A 23,421-nucleotide genomic window follows, 5' to 3' on the forward strand; every position below is an offset into this window, starting at 1 on the left:
TTCTTGCCCCAGGCTTCAACAACTCCAGAGCAGGGCAAAGTGAATGCGGCAAAATTCAACCATGTCCATTCAGTTCTGCCTTGAAGTGACACACATCACTTCCGCTCCCATGACATTGAACAAAACTAGGAGTGAGGTCAGGGGTAAGGAAGTGCCAGAAACATGTGGCAAACAACGCAAATGCCTGCTGCCAGCACTTACAGATTCTGTGAACTTGAACAAGACCCTTAACTATTCTGGGCCTCCACATCCATACAAGGGATGGTTACTACCTTTCTCAAGAATTACTGTGAGATCGTAGAATGTATTGCACTTGTCACCATGCCAGACATACGGCACAAGCTCAAGAAACATCACCTACTACCAGCAGGCGGCATGGCTCAGTGGCCAGCCTGGACTGGTAGGCAGACAGACCTGGATTTGAACCTGGATAGACCACTTGGAAGCAGTGTGCAGGGACAAGTTATTGAATTTCTTCTACCCTCAGTTTCCGCATTGGCAAAATGAGGATAAGGTAAAAATTAAACGAGAAACCATTCATAACCAGGATGTGATACGTCTGTGCAAATTGTTCTCTTCTCATTCCTCTTCCTCTTCTGAACAAATCTAAGTCTTCAAAGCCTCATCATTCTTTTCTTTTCCAATGGCCCAAGCTGGAACTGTGCACAGGATGTCCCCCCTCACTGAGAGCCGCAGTCCAGTGGGGGCTGTGGGGTCAGCGGCCTAGGGCAAGATTGGTTTGGCCACTTCGCTGCTGTGTGATCTTGAGCAGATTACTAAACCTCTCTGACCTCAGCTTCCTGTCTATAAAGTGTAGGGTTGCGAGGTTTAGATGAATGGATACATGTGCGCTTTTGGCGAGCAGGAAGTGCTCAACTGGCCCATCATCCACTCTCACCACTGCTTTCACACAGGCAGACGATCACATGTGTCTTGGCACTGTGTGTCCACGAAAAGCCTTGGGTCTGAGTCCTGCTCTATTCCAGTCCCCTCACATCCACATCCTCCTCCTCCCCCACCATCTTCACTGTGCTTGGGGACACCAGAATCCAGCCTTTCTGGGTCCCAAGCCATCAGCAGGGTGGCGTCTTCACCTGCTGGCAAGCATCTGCGACCATGGTGCTCTGCTAAGGCACTAACTGGTCCTCAAGCTCTGGCGGACGTTGAAATCACCCGGAGGGCGTAACAGCCCATGCCCCGCTGGGGCTGGGATGGGCCTGAGGCTGGGCATTTCTATCCAGCTCCCCAGAGATGCTGATGCTGCCCAGCTCAGGCCTCTGTCATCCCACATTCGCGAGCTCCTTGCATAACATTCCTCATGACTGGTAACTACCCCCATGCTCCACTACCCTCAGCTGGCCAGCCTGTCTGTCCTTCCTGGAAGAGATGCTTGGAACAAGGCTCCTGAGAGTAAAATCTTCAGAGAACAGTTTGTCTCACTACATCAAGGACATTCAAATGTCCTTGCCCCTGAACATAGTAAAGCATCTTCTGGAGATTTACTTTGAAATTCAAAGCAAGCTTTTTCGCAAAGGAATCATTTTCCAATCCTCCCAGAAATCTGGAAACTGTATCCATGTCTGACTTTCTGGAACTGGCCAAATGGGCTCTAGTGTACCCCAGTGGGGTAACAATGTGATGGTCTCTCTGCCACAGAGCACTGGTCATGGAGTGCTGCTGCTGAGGCTTCCCTGGCTTTTTCTCATCCACTATTCCTGAGAAAAAGTGATACATGTCACTAGCCAGTCAGTGGGGCCTTTGTCACTGTACAGGACCAAGCTGAACCCTGAGGATTCCCAGCTTCTGGGCCCCTGGGGCACTGGAAACCTCCACACCCTCAGTCTCTAGAAGGATTAAAAACACCCCTGGAAACCCTCCTATTGCCAATCTTACTGTGCAGCCTCAGGGAGCTGCTCAGTTAGACTGTTAAGGGGGGCGCATGGCCCTGCCCAGCCCTGCTTTCAGCAGTGCCAGGTTTGGTAGATTGTAATCCACCATCATGGGAATATTCACACCACGGAATATGGCAAACACTTGTGATATCTAATACAGTGAAAAATAGACATTTAGTCATCCTCCCAGTTCCTGCACAGAACTCTGAATCCCTTGAGTGATAGGAGTGATAGAAACATTTTTGATAATATTTTATCTTAGTCATTGGTTTTTATCACTAGAGCTACCAAGACCCTTGGGATTCCTGCAGTGAAAAATAATTCTCTTTGTGTGCAAATGAGATGTCTGGTGGGAGGGCTAGATAGCTTCAAAATAGGGGTTACTTGCCACAAAGACCAAGGCATGACAAGAGAGTTGGAACTTTTAGCCCTGTCCCCAACCTGCAGGGAGGGGAGAAGGGCTAGAGATTAAGCTCCTGTGCCAATGGCCAGTGACTTAGTCACTACACAGAAGTAACAGAACCTCCATAAACCCCCTCAGGGAAAGTTTCTGAGTTGGTGAACTTGTAGAGGTGCTGGAAGAGTGGTGCTCCCAGAGCAGGCAGGAAGCTCGGTCCCCAGCCCCCAGCACTGCACTGCCCTTCCACTTGGCTCTTCCTGACTTACATCCCTTATAACTAAGCAATGGTAACTGTTTCCCTGAGTCCCGTGAGCTGCTCTAATGAATTATCAAGCCCAAGGTGGGAATCATGGGAACCCCCAATTAACTTACAGCCAGTTGGTGAGAAGCACAGGAGGCCAGGACTTGTGATTTGCATTTGAAGTGGGGGGCAGTCTCATGGGACTGAGCCCTTAACCTGTGGGGTCTGACTCCAATCCAGGTATTAGTGTTAGAATGAATTGAACTGAATCACTGGACACCAAGTCGATGTCCAGGGAGTTGGAGAATTGGTGGGTATGGGGAGAATAAACCCACACATTTGTTGTCAGAAGTAAAAGGTAGCTCGCGTCCCTACTTTCTCCAGGTGTAAAATATTTGCAGCAAGCACTGAGTGAGGGGAACAATAGGCCCCACCTTATCAAATTGTTAGGGGATTAAATGAAGTATTGCAGGGAACACTGCTTGCCTCCTGCTGGGAGCAGACTGCCTAGGGGAAGGTAGAGGCTGTCGGTAGGATGCGAATGGTGTTGAAGAACGGACTGTGCAGTGAACCACCACCTACAAGTAGGAGTTGCTATGTGGGTTTCAGAGAGGCATAATTAGAACAACCTGTCATTTCCCTTCTAGGCTCTGTTGCTGTGTCTAGAACTGCAATGAGGTCTGAATGCGTTTACTCAGCAGAAGGGAGGAACTGTGAGGTTTGTTATTTTAGAAGTCACTTTTGACTTTGTAAACAAACCAAGAACCCTGCCCCACAACTGTGGGCAGGATGGGCCTAGTTTAGTTCTCTCTGAAGAACAGCAGGTACCAATGCCCCAGAGGCCTTCCCCTTCCAGGAAGCCCTGGGCTGTGGGGCACTGTTTGATAGCAGCCCGCTTGGTACCCCCACACTTCCATTCTTGTCCTCTGAAGGCTGAGAGTGTTTCCTGTTGCCAGGAAGGGGTTCACACAGCCTGATTTGCATTCACCACTGCTCAGCCTGAGCCTCTGAGGCTCTGTGCTAAGACACCAGGACCTTTCTGCTCTCTTGAGGATAGCAAAGTCAGAAGGCCCGTGGCTGCTGGCTCTTTGGACTCCACTCTTGGTGCGCCTGCTCTGAGTGTGTGCCTTGCTCTTCCCAGAGGCTGACTGAGCTTTGTCCTTTGTTCTGTGAACACACTCAGTAAGAAGGGTACATTGCAATCGCCCATGCTCAGGTCTCTCCCTCTGAGGCTGTGAGGGTATCAGAGCAGGAGCCTGCCCAGCTCGCCCCCAACTGCTGCCTATGGTGAGGTACAGGCCACTGCTCCCATACCCAGCTCCCCGGCCTCTAGGTCCAGATTTCCCCTGAGTCACTTTTGCAGAGTTTCCTGTTCTCTTTTCATACTCTGAAGCAGCCCACCCCGGGATCCTACCCCAGTAACACAAGCCATGCTGCTAAGTGATACTCTGATTACAGAGAGAGGGATAACCTCCTCGGGATGAGAGGAATCGCACCCTCCTCAGGAGGGAGTGAGCAAATCCACACAGGGACAGTGCTTTGGAGCTGCGGGTGACACACAGTGAGTGCCTAAGAGAGGTTCACCTTCTCCCACGTCTGCTGTCTTAGCCAGCCCATCAGCCCTTCTCAGGCAGGGACTTCGACCCCACCTGCCTTATAAATACCAGTTCCTGATCCTCTCAGAATCAGGGGCAGTTCCTCAGAACAGGGGAGCTAGGGTTAATGGGATCGTGCTAATCACTCAATTCAGACAATGCTACACTAAATGAGCAAACCATAGGTATGAGGCAAGGCCCAAGTGTACCTTTAAAACCCTCCATCAGAATCTCTTTGTAAAAATGTGTAAATTAAAAATAAAATCCTAAGCCCCCCTCCAGTTGACTGAACAGACCCCTCTTGCCAAGACCCTAGAAAAACCTTAAGTTCCCAGATAGGAAGAGAGGGGAGGCGAGATGTACATCCTCATACCCGCTCCCTCTTGGAGCTTGGACACACTGACCAGCATCAGTGTTAAAGGAGAGCTCGTGAGACTGACAGAACAGACCCTTTGTAACAATAAGATCAGGTGTCTTCAAACTATGGTCTGCGGGCCACATGCAGCCGGCCTAGAACATTTATCCAGCCCACTGGGTGTTTTTGCTCCCACTGCCTATCCTGCTTAGCAGCTGACTCATCCGAGGGCCTGCAGCCTGGCCCTCCAATGGTCTGAGGGACAGTGAATTGGCCCCCTGTTTAAAAAGTTTGAGAACTCCTGAATAAGATACTAAATTATTACCAAGACCTCGGGCCAGGCAAGGCCACAGCTAAAGCACATCTGCAGGTCATCAGTTTGCTTAACAGAGCTCTTGAGTGGGTATGTTGTATCGTGTCTAGGATTAGCAGACTCAAGTTAAAAACATTTCAATCTTTTAGATAGAACTTAGTTTTTTGTTTGTTTGTTTGTTTTTTAACGAATACAATCAAAGCATCTCTGAACCTACCTACAGCCTGTGAGCCCAGGCTTCAAGAGGTCTCAGCTTTTCAGGCCAAACCAATATACACCTTCTATGTATTGACTTATAATTTTTACCTGAAATTCTGTCTATACTGTAAAAATCCCAACAATAACCTGACTACCAGGGGACCACTTGCTCAAGGCTTCTTGGACTTAGGGGCTCTCGTACTATGCTTACACATTGGCTCAGAATAAACCCCATGAAATTATTTTACAGAGGTATTTTTTTTACCCATTTGCAAATGCACGTCTCCTGCCTCAGGTGGAGGTGGTCATCTTGTAAGCAAGGCCAGACCCAGCAGCTGTTCCTCCTCCCTAGACCATAGCGGTTGTTTCCTACCCGTACACGTGTGATTTTCTAACACAAAGACAAGAGTGCGGAAAAGTAAAGACACTGTCCGCATCAGTGATGGAGTTTTGCACTCGTATACTGGTGTGGTTTTGTCTACTAGAGAACAGACTCCAAGACCATACTCGGCTAGGACGTTTGGCTCAAAATATGCCATGAATCAAAAGATTTTGTATAATTTTGTACCAGCCAATATGACCCAACTGAATAAAACTGCCCCGTTTATTAGCTCAGTCTCCTGAAGTTAAGATTCCTTTTCTCTGCCTCGGTCTTAGGGGGAGAGATAATCCAGACGGTCTTAAGACTTTCTCCTTTGCCCAATACTGATGAAGACCACTTTGTGGAGAGTCACGTCACTTCATGTTGTCTCTACCCCCTGACAGCCAAACTCCCTCCTCCAGCTCTGACAGGGGAACCACACTCCAGAGTACCTGCCTGGGGGCACCCATGGAGGAGTGAGGGACTGAGGCAGCTGCAGTTTTCTCTCTCCCCACAGTACCCCACTCTGAAAGCAGGTGAAATCAGTGTGAGGATGGCCTGCTGAGGTAAGTCTGCATCTACGGGGGGGGAGACCACAGGAGCAAGGCCTTGATGTCAAAAAGAGGACCCAGAGGAGCCCCCAGTAACAGACCCCCACATCCCTTCTGTGGTTCAGTGTTTGTCCCCTCCAAAATGTATGTGGAGATCAAATCGCCATTGCACCAGTGTTACTGGGGAGAGCTTTAAGAGGTGGTTAGGCTATGAGGCTCTGCCCTCCTGGTGGGAGTGCTGTGGTTATAAAGGATGAGTTCAGCTCCTTTCTCTGTCTTTGCCCTTCCACCTTTCTCCAGGGGATGAGGAAGCAAAAAGGCCCTTGCCAGATGTTGGCATCTTGATACTGGACTTGCCAGCCTCAAGAACGGTGAGCCAATAAATCTATGTTTACTGTGAATCACTTAGCCTGCGGCATTGTTACGGCAGCCCCAAATAAAGCAAGACACCTCCAGGGAGAATCACTTTCTCTCTCCTGTGTCCCCATGGCACTTTATTGACCAGACTGTCCTAGTACTTCATCTTTTCTGCTGTATGGAATCACGTGTGCTCATGCTGTCCTCGGTAGGCTGTGAGGAAAACAACTCTAGCTCATAACCCCACTTTCCCAGTGCTCTGCACGGTGTGTGGCCCAAAAGGGATGCCCAGTAAAACTTCCTGTGAGGAGAAAGACCAAGCATGAGAAGAGTTTATTTCTTTACAGTCTATTCATCCTCCTTAGACTGGGTAACCGTGGGCAGGTGATTTTACCTCCCTGAGCCTCTATTTCCTCATCTGACATGGATGTGAGGATTCAATAAGATGATGCTTACAAAGTGCTTGGCAGCCAGCCAGGCACACAGTAAAAGCCATACAGGGAGGCTGGATTCCTAAGACCAGAGTGCCCAGGCGTGTCTGATGCTCAGGCCACATCTGTCGAGTGAGAGCCCCTCTGGGAATGTTTAATTCCCTGTTCTGCTGTTCCTGGTCAAAACTCCTGAGTCCCCAGACTGACCTCACAGAACAGATGTCGGAGAAAGTCTGTGGTCTGTGGAATCAGATGAAGAGAAACAGAACAGTGGAAGCAAGTTGGGACAGTGAGTACCTCGGGTTCTTTTCCTTGCCAATCCCTGTCAAAATGTCGTAACACTTTGGTCTGATTCCCATAATAGTTTGAACAAATAAATTACTCTCTAAGCTTCTTTTTACCCACTCTTCCATGAATAGTATGAAGATGGAAAATGACATTTTGCAGACTTTGGCAAAGGGACAAGGTGACGAGACAGATGGGGCAAGGATGCCCTGAGAGGTGAGAGTTCAGTCCTGAAACCCTGCAAACACCCAAGGCTCACATCAGGTCTCCTTCAGGCCAGAGTCCTAAGCAGGCATGTTCTCCCTGCCCCTGTGAGTTAAAGAAGGGAAACTCATATATATGGAAAATTCTTTCCGAAATAGAAACCTAATTGAGGATATTTCATTATACAACCCTGATGTTTTTCCAAAAATAATTTAAGATGTTAAAATAAAATAAAAATTCAACAGAGTAATCTCAGATCAAATCACAGGGTGCTGAAGGTGGACATGAACAGAAAGATTCCATTCAGCCTGGTAATAATCAACAACTGTGAAGCAGACAATCAGGGAGTAATGAATGCACACGGGCCCCGTAGGCTCGGGAGCGGGAGCCGAGAGCCGGATTCTGCCTGGGAGCCCCATCTGTACCTTTCAGGTTAGACCTGGCTCCGGAGCAAGAGGCCAAACCACCAACTGGTTTGGTTTGTTAATTCATTAGTTTTTTTCTGTCCAACTTATTAGCCAATTTCTTGTTAGTTAATTGAGTTGAGGGGAAAATTGGTCATTCAAGGCATTTAGATATTTTCATATCCAGTTACTTATGGGATATTGAAGACCTGCCAGGAGGCAACATTGTAAAAGGGAAGAATGTAAGTTTGGCATCACCTGATCCAGGCTTGCAACATGACTCTTCTTCTCACTAGCCACACCCTGCTCATCTTAAGGTAGAAGGAATACTACCTACTCCATGCAGGTATCATGAGTATCAAATGATATGACCCATCCACGTTGTGTGTCTGGCATATAGTGGGCATGTGAAGAGTCTCTGTTCTCTTTGCCTACCTTGGGCAAAATATTTTATTGGGTCAAGGTTCCTTCCATTATAGACACTGTATGGCTCTAATTTCCTGAGAAAGTACCGAGCAAGGCCAGCACCCTTCCTGTGTTTACCCCCAAACTAAGGAGGAAGCCACTAGTCGGAGAGGTTGGAAACACGGAAGTTCAGCTCAGCGTCTGCATTTGACTCCTAAGCTAACAGGGCTTTTGATCTTTTGGAACTTGGGATACCCTTGTGATTTTGCTTCTGGGACACGGAGAGGATGTCTAATTTCCATAGTACTGCCATGCCAGAGACACCCAAGAAGTAAGAGGTGACAGGACCACAGTGAGTCTCACTAACTTATTTGACTAAGGGAACGACTAGGTAAGTGGTATGGAGTTCCTAAGGACAGACCCGTAGATGACAGAGTTGGGAATACACTAATGTCTACTCATCTGAGTCTAGTAGCTTCTCCGTCATACCATGAAGGCCATTCACTCATTCCTTCACTGATTTTGAGTTGAGCTTCTAAAATGTGCCAGGATATAATCCCCATGCATACTTTAAGGACCCATGTTGGGGCAATACTGCCTTGGCCTTGAAATCCTTACACTATGTGCATCGCCAAACACACATCAGTTGTTCCCTTTTCCCTCCCTGAGACCACCATGTACGCCACTGTCCTGATGAATTATCAAGGCAAGAAAAACAACAGACCTGGCAGGGTCCATCCTATTGATTCTGCCTTTCCAGCAACAGAACCTTCTCTGTTTTGAGAAGCCTCGCCCACCCTAGTTCACACAGTCTTATTGGAACGGTCAAGCTGCCCCACCCTCCAGCTAGCAGTGGGTGTACTCAGAGCCCAAGCAGGCCCAACTCTCCCTTGAATGTAAAGATTGCCTACAACAACCAAACCCTGTGGAGCAGATCGATGGCAACAGTGGCACACGAAGAAAGTTGTCTATCTGTTCTTGCTAAATGCATCCGTGGAGCTGGTTCACGCCCATCTTTTCTGAGGCCTACTTGGTCATCTTTCCTTCAGGGTAACAGGTAGTCATTGCCTATTCTGTTTAAATTAAATAGAATCTGTTTCTGTTGTTTGCACCAAATGAATCCTGACTAATGTATTTTCCAATCCAAGGACACTGCCTTCATGTCTGGCTGTGAAATAGTCAACTAAAGCTGCCCACACAGCTATCAGGGGACACAGCTGTTGGGGGGAGCTACTTACTGGGCTTCTGGTACCAGCCGAAGGGATAGGTGCGAACTTCAACGTCAGGAAAGCTACAGTCCAAAATGCTCCAGGCTCCACCGTTCTCCTCACTGCACATCTGAAGTCCCAAGCTGCTCAGAGTGAGGCACACCACCTCTCCTCCTGGGCAGAAAACAGCCAGGACCAGGAATGTCAGCATGACGGAAGATGCGGATGGAGTGAGAGAAAGCCTGCCATCACTGGGGTGCAGTGTCGTATTTCAGGTACCAATGCAGCCACTGCTGAGAAACATGGGACCTGAACTTGAGGAGCCCCTGACCTAGGTGCACAGGGGTAGAGGCAGCTCATACTCATCCAGCACCTACCACAGGCCCAGGGCTGCACTGGGCTCTACTGTACCATTTCATTGCATCCTTCTGCAACCCCAGGAGGAAGGTAGCATTTGCATCCCTATGTATAGATGAAGAAACTGAGGCTTAGAGAGATGAAATAACTTGTCTAGAATCACACCGCTAGTAAGGGACTGAACAAATTTGGGGGGGATTTTTTGGGTTTTGTTTTAGAGTCTCACTTTGTTAGTCACACTTTGTAGAGTGATGTGCCATCGTAGCTCACAGCAACCTCAAACTCTTGGGCTCAAGTGATCCTCCTGCCTCAGTTTATTTTTATTGTTTATAGCATAGACAAGGTCTCATTCTTACTCAGGCTGGTCTTGAATTCATGAGCTAAAGTAATCCATCTGCCTTGGCCTCTCAGAGTGCTAGGATTACAGGCATCAGTCACCATGCCCATGCTGAACCATGCTTTAAATCTATCATGTGAATAGATCCAAAGTTCACTCCTCCAAGCTGCCTGCCCACCTCAGTGAAGTGTGTGGAAGGAAGGAAGTTTGGTGACGTAGAACTGCTTGCGTAAAGCTGACCACCACTGGCCTAGGAGCCATGTCCCAGCTGTCACATTTATCAGCCACTTCCCTCTCTAAGCCCCCACCCACTTCCTTATCTGTGAATGAGGATCACTCCTTCCTACCCCCAACAGGAGATGCTGAGGGTAACATAAGATCACAGCTGCCAATGCTCTTTCTAAACTGTGAAGTGCTATACTCGGGGCGAGTGAGTACATTTCTTACCTTCTGACTGGGAAACATTTAGAAAGCCAAAGCCAGTGCAACACGGGTCCACATCACATAGGCGTTCACATTCAAAGAACCTGCACAAGGAGAGACAGAGTGGCCTGAAGGCTCCTCCTGGTGACCCTGGGCCTCTGGGGCTGCAGTCATTCTTACTTTGGGGGACCAGCACATTTTGTGACTTCCTAAATTGGGAGTGCTTTGGCCAGTGTGCATGGGTAGATTCCTAACTTTTCTCAGGAGTGTTGCCTTGCTACCTCTCATTCATTCACACATTCATTCATCACGCATGCATTCTGCACTTACTGTGTGCCAAGCACTGAGCCCAGCTAACCCAAATGCTGATTGTACGCCTACAGTCCTTTCAGGTGAGTAGAAAGTCTCCATTTTGGATTCCAGGAAAAGGAAAAGCCAGTAAGGAAAGCATTTCTAGAAGGGGGGAGGTCAGGGTGACTCAGACCAGGGCCTGTTGGGGATGCAGGAACCGAGTCTGTGCTCTCTGTGACTTCGCCTCCTCCTTGCTGTAAGCATGGACTCTCTAGTCCCACCCTGTGAACGCATTTCTGCTTTCTGGATCAGCCCACCCAGGCTCTCTCTCAGGACCCACTGTGCCTACCCATTCAATGTAGCTACTAGGACTCGTCTTCTAGGACCAGTCAGGGCCTCAGTGAACCAGTGCTCTCAAGGTCACTTCTATGATCCCCCTGCCCTGCCCACATGTCCCAGTCTGACCACTTGTCCTGACACCTGAGCACTGTCTTAGCCCCTTCTCGGTGTGGGGACCCTGAGTTGCTCACGTCTCTCTCCTTCTTTGAACCCATCAAGTCCCAGCAGCCAAAGCTTTTATCTGGCAGGCAGCTTCTCCAGTGATGGTTGCATCTGTGCCCTGATGCCCGAGAGCCATGTCCCTGGCTTTCTCTCTCCCAGGGCCCTGCACGTCTTCCCACCTGCCACTTTCTTCTCTTTCCTTGGAGACTCCTTGCTAAGTTCCATCCTGGGTCGGGCATATTCTCAGCTGGCCACCCTCCCCTGAGCTCAGATACACAAGCACTGTTTCCCTAATTCCCACCTCAGTTCCATAGTCAGGTTGCTCCCTGGCCCTAACCCTCCCTTCTTTTCCATACAATGGTGTCCAGCCAGATCTCAAGACAGACTCACCATGTCATGCTGCCACCTCCATTTTCAAACATACATCTTAAACACCAGCAACATGATTCAGTGCAAAAACTCAACAACACTTTATTTTATTTTTAACAGAGTCTCACTTTATTGCCCTCGGTAGAGTACCATGGCGTCACAGCTCATAGCAAACTCCTGGGCTTAGGGGATTCTCTGGCCTCAACCTCCCAAGTAGCAGAGACTACAGGCACAAACAACAACACCCAGCTAGTTTTTGTTGCAGTTTGGCTAGGGCCAGGTTCGAACCTGCCACCCTCAGTATATGGGGCTGGTGCTCTACCCACTGAACCACAGGCGCTGCCCACCAACACCACTTTATAGATCAATATAATTCCTGCATGAATGACTCTTGAATATTAAAGTAAAAAAAAAAATCACCAGGGGACACAGCCTTAAAGTTCAGATTCTTAAACCTCACCCCAGAAAATGATGAGTTGGCAGGCCTGGACCAGGACCCAGGAATGGGGTTAATTTAAAAAAAAAAAAATGCTCTCCTGGGGATACTGAGAGGTAAGTGTAAAATAGCCAGGTACAATTAAGCAAACAAATAAATAATAAAGTAAATGTTTAAAATGATAATTATAATAAAAAGCCTATCGTTCTATTAAAGTCTGAATACAGCTGGTTGAGGCTTTGAGGAGCAAGTTATTATTGTGCTTGATAATTTTTGTAAATTGTCAAGATGTAGCTCATCATATCTCTGTGCCATTACCAACCAGAGGTTTAAGCTAAACTGTATGTTTAATAAGAGAAACTTAACCTTAGCCAAGGTTTTTTTGATACGGTTACCTCCTTATTATCCTTTTCCCTCTTATCTTTGAGATTTACAGTTTTTCTTCCTAAAAAGTTTGTTTGTTTGTTTGTATTTAAGAGATAAGGGTCTTGCAATATTGCCCAGGCTGAATTTAACTTGTGGACTCAAGTCATCCTCCTGCCTTAGCCTCCTCAGGAGCTGGGACTACAGGTGCACACCATTGCACCTGGACATTTTTTTTTTAATGCATCTGCCTTGATTTTTTATTATAGCACCTTCTTTAAGGAAAAAAGAAGGGGCTTAATAATGTAAAGTAGGGGTGGAGGAAGTGGCTTACCCACTAGAGATGGTTTTTTGAGACATAGGTTCCTTATTTCTGATGGAAATCCCCTTCAGTTTCTGGAATGGCAGGCGAGTGTAAAAGTTCTTCACTTTATCTTCCAGTATCACTACACAGAGGAAAAAAGAAATGATTTTACTAGAGAAAGATTTGCTGTATCCAGCAAGATGTGAGGACAAAGGAGGAAAATCCGGACTGAAAGTTTCCAACTCAAGGTGGCCCATTAAAATCATCACTGACTCTCAACTCCCATCCCAAATCTCACCAAAACAACTGCAAAGAGGTTCTTGTAAATACCTCTTGTAAAGACCTTGTAAACTCACAAAAACAAGGAGAATAAGAGAAGGGGCGTACAAAAAAGATTTTGAAACTGGAAAGCATATGGAGGAATAAAATTTGACTTAATAGACCTAAAAAAGCTGGCTCAAGTTTTCTGGGGGAAGAACCAAAAAGCGACTCAGTGTGTCTTTAGCATCCCACAGGGTTTAAGCACTGGCTGCTTATGGCTGGGAGTTCAGGGGGCCTAAAACAGAAAAATTGGCTAAGAAATATCGTTAAGAAGCATGAAGTTCCAGATGCCCACCTCTTGTTACAGTGGACAGCTGCCCCCTCCCCACCATGGAAGAAGGTGGAAGTTTCATTCTCTGAAGGGATCTTGGGTGCTTCAGGCAGAGTGAACGTATGAACACTGTACTGAAGACAGAGGGTTCTTTGAGTCAGTCCACACAGTGAGTGCTGAGACTTCCCTGCCTTCCAGCCTTATCTGACACCTAAACCACTAGCAGCCAGACTTATGCCCCACAGCCAGGTATTCAGTGATTTCTTTGGAGGAAAGGCCTAAAAATACCCATACGAGGGATCCGCTGAAGGGTAGCCCAACTGGGTGATAACCGGAGAAACATAAAGTCAAGAAGCTCCTACCACATACTCAGAGCTGCCCACTCAGCTGTGGGCCCCTCTGATGTTTGGGTGGCAAAACAGAGGTCACCAGAAATCTGAGAAAGGCTGCCAGCAACAAAGGTAGGACAGTGGGTGCAGGGGGAAAACTTCTGGAGGAAAGAGAGTTTGTACAGGGTGGAAAACACTCCGAAAAGATGGCAATCTTAATGTCCTTGGAAAAATCACCTTCTATCTTGTTACAGTCACTGTTGCTAATCCTCTGTGACATACGGTCACATGGACCAACATATGTGTTCACAGGAGCCAGATTCTAGAGCAAGACAATTCTCTATATCAACCTAATGTATCCCTGAATGGCTTCACATTTCTATAAGGAACATGAGAGACTTTACTTTTTTTTAAAAAAGACGTTAATCTGGATATTTCTAAAACTGCAGAGCCAGCAGCCCATTGGAAATACGATTTATGCAGATTCCACCTAGCACACACCTTTCTTCTGGAACAGGACCTTCGGTTCATGGGGCAGGACCAGTCTGCAGCCCTGGGCACTGGACTCCATAGTGTTGTCACACACCTGGGCCTCTGGGTAGAGGGTACAGGTGAAGTACAAGGGTGCAGTCTCTGTTACCTCTGCGAGCTGACAGAAAGACGCCTCCTGAACACAACCTATGGCAAGAGATCAGTTGCTTTTAGTTCTTGGGGACCCTAAAGGGGAAAATCATCTTCACAGGATTCTCTGGAGAAAAAATACCTGGCAGGGACCCAAGAAGCCATGATCACCCAGTCTAGAAGGCCTGAGAAAAAATGCTGGGTTCTACTAGCTGGAGGGGAGGTCTATGCAGCCCTGAATCAAGACAGAGTGAAATGAGGTGAGGTGTAAGCCTCACATTCAGCAATACAAGAGGTGAAAGGACAAAATTCTATTGGGTATAATCATGACCATTTCAGAGACATTTAAGATCTTCAGACCAAAGTCCACAGGGCTATAACATCTGTGAACTCTGTGATCTCTCCTGCCACCATGCCCTGGTGAGTCTCTGCCTCTAACATACATGAGTTCAAAGGGCAAGATATGTTGTGGAATCATGTTTTTGGTGGTAGGTTTTTTTCATCTGTAAAGTCAAACACAAGGAGTAGAACATAATGTATGTTCAGTAACTGATGGATGGATGAATGAGTGGGTGAATGGATGGATGGATGGATAAATGGATAGAAGGATGGATGGACAGTTGGGCAGACAAATGGATGGATGGATGATGGATGGATGGATGGATGGATGGATGGATGGATGAATAGAAGGATGGATGGATGGATGGATGGATGGATGGAAAGATGGAAAGAAGTATGGATGGATAGAAGCATGGATGGATGGATGGATGGATGGTTGGTTGGATAGATGTAAGGATTGAAGGATGGATGGATGAATGAGTAGGTGGATGAATGGATAGGTGGGTGGGTGGATGGATGGATGGACAATGGAAGGAAGGACAGATGGAAGGATGGATGGATGGGCTGATGGGTGGATGATAGGTTCTGGGAGCAAAGTAGAGATTAACTGCATTGTGAACTTCTTGAAGAGAGGGATTATGTTCTATCTTTCTTCTATGTGACCCATGGCATGAGGAGTGCAGTGATTCCCGGGTTGCACCACTGAGTTTGATCTGATGTTTCTCAGAAGTTGTTAAATGTCCTATTACACTTGGGTCTGGAGAAAAAGGGTGGGGTCTCAGGATACTTACGAGAAAGGCACCACAGGTTTGCCTGCTGGGCTGAAAACAGGTGCTTGAAAAGCCAGTACTGCTGTCTAGGCAGAGATTGGTTTCCACTGACAATGACCCGGGCAAGGTCCACAGAGGAGAAGAGTTCAGTTGACAAACCTGAAAAATAAGAAATCAACTTCCTTCACCCTTATCTCTGTAAAGTGAACGTGAGAAAGACAAAAGAAGAAAAAAACAGACAGAAAGAGACAGAGTCAGAGATAGACAGAAACATTTTTAGGCTCAGTGAGGCCAGAGAAGGTTTAAAGTCAGTAGAACTGGGAATCTGGTTGGGAAGGAAATTTTCAGAAGACCCTAGAAATCCTAAAAATTATAGAATTGCAAAATCTTAGGAATCTTGGTTTGGAAGAAACCTTGGGGGCCACCTGGTCCACCTTTTCCCCCAACACAAGACTTTTCCCCTTGAGATTTCTGGCTGATATGTCCACAGCCCTGTGTGGCATCTCCGTGCCAACCACAGCGGCCCACCCACCCTATCATTAGGGAGTTGTAGAATCAAGCCCGTCTGTTTATAACTTTTAACTATGGACTCTCCTGTCTTGTGAAGCCACATGGGGGCCCAACCTCTTTTGCTTAAACCCAGAAGCTGTGAGCCAGGCTGGGGCCACAGCACTCTAGCCTGGGCAACAGAGTGAGATTCTGTCTTAAAAAAGAAAAAAAAATTCTCATAGACAGCTCATTCATTAACAGTTTCAGAATATTTACATTTGATTTACACTTTTCAGGTATAAGTGAAGCACTGACCACAGACAGATGAATCTTGTTTTTTAATAGTTTTTTTTCTGACTTTGTTATCATGGTTGTTTTATTTCAACAGTGGTCAATTTGCAATAATTCTGCCTTCCTTTCTGTCCAGCTAACCATGTGCGGAGCAGCTCATACTTCTGAGAGGGTAGTTGGGTTAGACGTTGAGAGGGGAGTCTGTGCAGAACAGAGTGACATGAATGGGTCTATTCACTGATTAGACCTTGGTACTGTCATCTTGTCTCCAAGATGGACACCTGAGCGTATGAAAAGGTTTGAGGTTGATACCTGATTCTGTTGGTGATGCTGGCCTCAGTACTATGTCTCTTCTACATTCCAGAGACTCAGGCCGCGACCCCATGTCAGAATCTAGAGAGAAAAAGAGGAGAGTGGTTGTAACCTTGGGGAGGAGGAGTGGTGCTCCTCTGGTCAGCAAAATGGTATCAGCCTGTGGGACATTCGCCTCGTCCACAGCCAGGTACTTGAGACAAGGTGCCAAATAGAGCCCTTGGCACAGGTCTGCACTCTTTGGCCTTTTAATGGAACATCAGCCAATCTCCCAGATAGATCTATCATCAGTCCATGATAGATCTATCATTGCCCCATATATTAAAACCTAAAAGAGGATGAACCAGCAGAAAGGAAGTGCCAAATGTTTGCTTGGCCTGAGCCTCCTGTTTTGTCCCACACTTCCCTGTGGTCCTCGGCAGCATGATTCTTTAAACTGGGTCCACGGTACTACATGCCTAGGGGCCTGTTCCTGAGCCCCAAGCACCAGAGAGAGAGGCACATGGGACTAAGTAGCTGGGAAGATGCCTCTTGCATGTGGGAAGGCTCAGAACTCCCTGCCTGGTAACAAGGGTGACCTGTGGTCAATGAATCTTATCACACAGGAATCGAGTGCTTTCTCCCTCCATCCCTTCTTGAGTTTCTTGGTGTTTTATCAGATGAAGGGATGAGTCCCTCTTATGCCACAGAGAGCACACACTTGACAAGTAAATCTCTGCACATTTCCCTATGGAGCACAGGAGTCCCCTGTGAATGACAGGTGGGGCCAGACAATCTCATGCAGTCAGTGTCCTGTAAGAGCCCCACCCCTTCCACCATGGAGCTCACCTTTCCAGAGATAAACCTGCTGGAAATGGGCAAAAGTGTCTTGGGATCCTGGCAGTGACATCAGTCCTGCAAAGGAAGATATTTATTTGGGGGAGCTACAGTTTGCTGCCACTGGATAACCCCATTACCACAACTGCCCCATCTCCCCCCACATTGGCCCCTCCTGGGCTTGAGAACTCTGTCTCCCATAAAAATGTAACCCAAAAGTTTTTGGAGCCCTATTCCAGCTCCCTGGCACAAAACCAGAGCTGGTCAGAGCTCAGTGTCACACTTGGAAAACCAAAGGGATTACTTTGGTGAGTGATTCTTGACACAGAATCACTTACGGAATTGGAGATTGGCTTACAGAGACCAGAGGGCTGTGCTAGTTTTCCACATCATATAACTCCTTGGACACTCAGGCTTCATTGGCAAAAAGGAGTGGTAATTGTGAGTCTGGGAATTATGTACATAAACTGTCTTCCTGAGTCCTCAACATTGGATATGCAACCAATTTTTGGCAACTATTTATTACCGATATCCAATTTTCCTTCCCTTTCTTTAAAAAACCCACTTGTATGCCACCTGGATGTGACTGGATTTGCCACATCATTTCTAGATGGTCAATGTTGCCTTTGAGTTCCTCTCAATTCCCTTGTGACCTGGAAGGCAGAGGACACCTCTCAGACAGCAGAGTCTGGAGCCAAACAGCCCTCCATGCTGAGGGAGGTGACATCCTGAGACATCAAGATGCAGTCAAATTTTATTTTTGTTATTTTTAAGAGGCAGTTATTGGTAAGCAGTTATTATCATTTATCCAAATCTACAATGAACACCTTCCCTACATTACCTAATTTAAATCTCACAAGCATGCTATAAAGTAAGGTCCCCAATTTCCAGGTGAAGGAATCAAAGCCAAGGGAGGTTGATACCAGACTTTAAAGTCACCTGTTTGGCTCCCAATCCCATGTTCTTCCTTACCCACCACGCTGAGAGAATGATACACAGTCATGCACTGCTCAGCACCAGGGATCTATTCTGAGAAACTTGACATTGTCGCATGTACTTACAAACCCGGATGGTATATACACGTGTATATTTTTTATTTATGTAATTTAATACGTGGAAAAAAATATCCCAGCACTATCACTGAACATAAATCATTTCCCCTACCTGGTCTGAAATGCCAGTATCAAGCACTATATATCAGATTTCTCTACACACTCTTACAACCGTATGGGACCACCATCATATGTGTGGTCCATCATTGCTCAAAATATCCTGAGGTGCACGATTATACTTTAGAATTCTGCCCATCTAAAATAGTGAAAATTCTAGAAGTTCTTGCGTTTACAGAGCTCTACAATGTGCTATCAGAAAATTCAGCTATCAAAGTAACGAGCCCCAAGGGAGGATCATGGTCCATGATGTGGGGGTGACCCCCAAGTACTGAGTTGCATTTCCCTTTGATTTTACTTCTGAGATGGAAATAAGCAAGGATACTAGAACTTCTCAAGCTGCCCAATATTGGAATAACACATTTCTTTAAAGAATCCACTCATAATTCTCTTACAGCCTTCTTCAGAAGGTGGAAGTCATTTATAAAAATTTGGGAAAGTGAAAACCTATGCTATCTGGGATACCTGGACTTGGATCTCTGAAATTCTGAGACTTGTTCTCTGCACTGTGGAGAGTCATCACCACACACCCTGTAACACCAGCGCAGAGCAGGCAGCCGGCCACCTGCGCAGTTGTGTTCCGTTTTCACTATCTCCACGTGATACCATCATTTGCTTATTATAAAGGTCAGGTTGTGAGGCTTAAGACTTTTCTCAAGGGAAATCAGATAATTTTTTAAATTTTCTTAAACTTATTTGATACAATGATTCTTCTAAGATAGATAATTACAGAGAGTATATGTAGACATATGCATACAATTTTTAGCAATATGAATGTAAAGTAAATAAAGTTTTAAAATTACTTTAGATCATGCATTATGATTCTTATTTTACAGTTAAAGAAACAGCATCTTATCTTTAGTATGCTTTATTGCTTTCAAACCTAAGACTAAAACCAGTGGCCACTTTAAGAAATACTTAACCATGGGTAATATTGGGAATTTAGATTATGAGTCCTCAATAAAAACTTGCTCACATCCCCATCCCTGCCCCTTTCTGAGAGCAATAGTCCTTTAGGAAATTCCAAGAGGAGGGCCTTTGCCTCCCGCAGTCTCAGCTTCTGACCTGGATGAGCCGGTGGACCTTTCCCTCCACCCAGACCATCTTATTCTTGTCAGTATGTGTGCCCTGCTTTACATAAAGTGGAAAATCACAGGCGCCTTCCATCACCCTGAGAAAAATGGTATCCTGTTCAGACTCACCTGAGTTTCGGATGGTATCTTTGGCCCAGAATATACTAAACTGATAGGAACTGGGCCCCCTTACATATTTTGTCCACCTCAAGGCAACAAAGCCCTGTGTCATCAGCCTGGGAAATGTGATGAGTCTTAACTTCAGCCTTGATTTTTGTCCATTTCAACAGTTCATTCCAGTGGAATTCAGCTAAATTCAGCCCACATGTTGAGCCCCTCCATAGGTCCAAAAAGCCACTTGACCAGCATAGACAGAGACTACTGTACCCTGGGAAGCATCTTTGGAAATCATGACAAGGAGAGTTCTAGCCACTTGTTGGTTTTAATTATTAAAATCATTGCCAGGTCTCCATAGGAGTCATAGAGAACCCTGAAGTGAAAGACTAAAATTGCCCTTTTTGCTCTTATCTTCCTCAGGTCCCATCTCCATTTCTACACCCCAACCTTCCCTTTCCTACACTCTGGAAACCAGTTAGTGGTGCCAGCTCTTGGCAGGCTGCCCTCTACTCCTCCTGCCCTCAGTCCCTGCATCCCACCAGGCTGGCTCCTAAACTGCTCCTAGTCCATCCCCTCCCCTGAACCATCCAGCCCAGGTCTTCCCTGTGCCCTGATGTCATTAGACTTTTAATTAACCCCTCACTTTGATCTTGGCTTCTTCCCATCCCTCAGCCACAACACCCCAGGCATGCTTCCTGAAAGGTAAGCCTACCTCCACCCTTCCGTAGCTACACCAACTTCACAGTTCCTTTTGATCTAGTTCCTGAGAGCTAAGCAGCCTCATGCCTAGCTCCATTTCCAAGGTCCCCACCCCTACCCTGTCACCTCAACTGCTTGGCATCTCACCTCTGCAGCACTGCCATACTTTCACCTCTGCCTAGTACTCTTGTTCTCTTGGACCTGACTCTACTCATTCTTTAAGAGTTGGTTCTACACCCCTCCTCCTGGAAGGCCCCCATGAACCTTCCATCTGGGCCATGCACCCCTCCACTGGATGTACATGGTACTCAGAGAATACTGTTCTTCCATCGCACACCTGGCAGTTAACGTCCAGCTCCTTGGATGTGCTTGGAAACTAGGCCTTGTTCTGCTTTATATCCCCAGCCCTGGCACAATTTCTGGCACAGAACTGTTATTCAGCATGTAGGTGAACACAGGGAGAAATGAATGGGGAGCCAAAGCTATCGGTGACACCCACACCTCCCAGGTAAGAATGGATCTTTGGCCTCCCACACATAAGGTTAACCACCAATCAGTTTTCCTAAAGCGAACTTCTGACCCTTCTCTCCATGCTCTAAACATCCCCAGTATGCACAGAACTGAAGCCAGCCTTGTTCCCCCTCTTCCCTGATGCATGGTACCAGCTGTAACTGCCTGTGAATCTCTCCCATTCCCTCCACTGTAACAGAGTTAGTGTACCCCTGCCACACACACAGGCCAGGCTCCCTGCAATTAGGGCTGCAGTCACACCTGCACTCTTAGAACTAGGGAGGCAGGCAGGGAACTTGATTCTTCAGTGTGGATGGCTGTTGTGTGGTCTTTTTATTTTTTAATTTCAGATTAATATGAAGGTATAAATGATTAGGTTATATTATTTGCATTTCTAAGGTAAACTTCAAGTTGTAGTTGAGCCCTTCACCCAGGGGATGTGCTGGACACCCTCACATTGTGCACATTAGGTGAGAGCTCACCAATCTCCCCAATCTCCCTCTTTCTTTCCCTTTTCCTCTTTCCACTTCTCCCACTTGCATATAATTGTTTTTCTCTCCTGTGGGTGTGCACTTTTTTAATCTATTCATCTCATATTAGTGCTGAGTACATTTGGACACTTGCTTTTCCATTCTGGTGATACTTTACTAAGAAGAACGTACTTTAACTTCAACCAGGTAATACAAAAGTTGTAAAGTCTCCATCTTTTTGTGGCTGAGTAGTATTCCATGGTATACATACACCACAGTTTATTTATCCATTCATGAGTTGATGAGCACTTGGGTTGTTTCTGTGTCTTGGCAATTGTGAATTGAGCTGCAATAAACATTCTAGTGCAAATTTCCCTATGGCAAAATTATTTTTTTCCTTCTGGGTAGATATCTAGTAATGGGATTACTGACTGTCACAGGATAAAGGATTTAAATTGAAGGCACGAAACAATAAAAATGGTCTTAATTTGCTGCAGAATACTTCCATGGAAATCACAGGCTATGTCTGTGATGGTTAGCTTTCATCTGTGCCCTTGGCAGGGGCAGGATCCTCAGCTGGAAACCTTGCTCTGGGAGTGGTCACAGGTCTCTGAAGAGGGCTATCCTGGAGCCCCCCTCCATGGGGAGCCACAGATAATGCAGTTCTCTCCTTTCCCAACTAACTCTTTGGGCTTTGCTAATTAGCACAATGAATGCTAGAAATAAGTACACATTTATTGGTCAGATTGCAGCATTCAAAACACACAGATTGGCTAAATAAGTACCAGTCTCACACCTGCCCCCAAAGGAAGAATGTGCAGAGTCCCAAGCCCAAGGTCAAAACCTGTCTGTGACTAGTCACCATGTGAATGTGTCTTCATCTGAATTTGATGAAAAAGTGAATTGAGCTCAGCTCTTAGGATATTACTGGTTCTGTCTTAAATAAACTTTTCAAGCAAGTTAGCCTTGGAACACCTAAAAGAACTGGAACTGAATTGGGCTCACCAAACAAGTGACAAGGTGTGAAAGCCTGTTTGCTAGTAACTGCTTGGATGTGTGGCAGAATTCAGAGACTTTCTTTCATTACAGTCCAGTAGTGAGAGCTGCAGTCATCACAGACGACCATTACTAAGAATCACCTAACAGTTATAAGCCTCCAGATTGGTTTAGGCAGGTCTGGAACTGCTAATGTGGCTGCAGGAGGTCTGGCTGGGCCAGGCCTGACTCCCCTTGTCTGGAGGCACATGGTGAGAGGCAGAGATGGTGTCCTAGGGTTCTGCCCTTCAGATGGCACCTGGCAGTGGGGAGTTCCTTGTCAGTGACACTAGCATAATGCCACTCACCCAGAAGGTGCTGTGTTTATCTTCTTCCTCTACCAGACAGTAAGCTTCCTCAGGGGAGCCAAATACTCTAATCCCCACATCTGCACCCACTAGCATGAAGAAGCAGAGCTGGTGATCACGGAGTTAATGAAATCTGAGCTCTGCTACTCAGGAGAGGAAGTAAGCTCAGAATCTCTATGCCTCAATCTCCCCCGCAGGAAATGGAGAAAATACTGTTTATCTCTAGGACTTAGAGGATTAATGGAAGTAACATTTACTATTGGAACTGCTGGTCTGTGCTGAGGCTCTTTTTGGGCAACTGCAGGAAGCCATCAGTGTCCTTGCCACGGCAGCGTGATGGGGTGGGTGGGCCAGGAGGTGGCTACCCTCTCGCAGTCTCAACCAAGCACTCTGGAGCCCTCATGAATGAACATGCCAGCTCCCTGGCCCAGATGAGGTTCATTGTGAAGAGTGTTTTACACTGATTCATGGGATCAAGAGCAACTGGCCAGAGTCCACCCTTCCGTGGTGTCTTCACTTTCCTGACAGGTCTATCATATTCATCATCCTTCTTAAGTAAACACACACCTGAATCCTCATCTCGTGCCTGATTCTGGGAGAATCCAAAGACAAACACAAAGCATAGCACTGAGCACATGGCAACACACAGCAGCTGTAAGTAACTAGTAGGGTGATTGTCAAATGGCCCTTCCTATTTTTAGATATTCATCAGATATCTAATCTAGATTCTTCTGGTTACAATGAGTATCATAGATATATCATAGGCTTCTCCACCTAGCTCCTGGCACCACAAGATAATGACAATCCCTGATACAAGCCAGTCTCTGAAAAAGGGAATATCGGACACCAGGCTGAGCCTCACAGTTGCTCAACAACACCAAGCCTTTTGGATTCAGAATG

General features: G+C 46.5%; 1 protein-coding gene across 1 annotated transcript in view; it reads right to left on the reverse strand.

The window, feature by feature from the left end:
• The window catches only part of TG (thyroglobulin), a 232,735-nt gene that overhangs the window by 133,948 nt on the left and 75,366 nt on the right, over positions 1-23,421 (reverse strand). The window contains exons 28-34 of the mRNA XM_003792866.3: positions 17,153-17,218; positions 16,325-16,405; positions 15,254-15,391; positions 14,004-14,180; positions 12,612-12,723; positions 10,342-10,421; positions 9,231-9,374 (exon numbers count right to left, since the gene is read on the reverse strand). Of these exons, the coding sequence (XP_003792914.1) occupies positions 9,231-9,374; positions 10,342-10,421; positions 12,612-12,723; positions 14,004-14,180; positions 15,254-15,391; positions 16,325-16,405; positions 17,153-17,218 (798 nt within the window). The remainder of the gene's footprint in view (positions 1-9,230; positions 9,375-10,341; positions 10,422-12,611; positions 12,724-14,003; positions 14,181-15,253; positions 15,392-16,324; positions 16,406-17,152; positions 17,219-23,421) is intronic.

The sequence above is a fragment of the Otolemur garnettii genome, unplaced genomic scaffold (genome assembly GCF_000181295.1).
Source record: "Otolemur garnettii isolate 467f Iridium unplaced genomic scaffold, OtoGar3 scaffold00062, whole genome shotgun sequence".
NCBI lineage: Eukaryota > Metazoa > Chordata > Mammalia > Primates > Galagidae > Otolemur > Otolemur garnettii.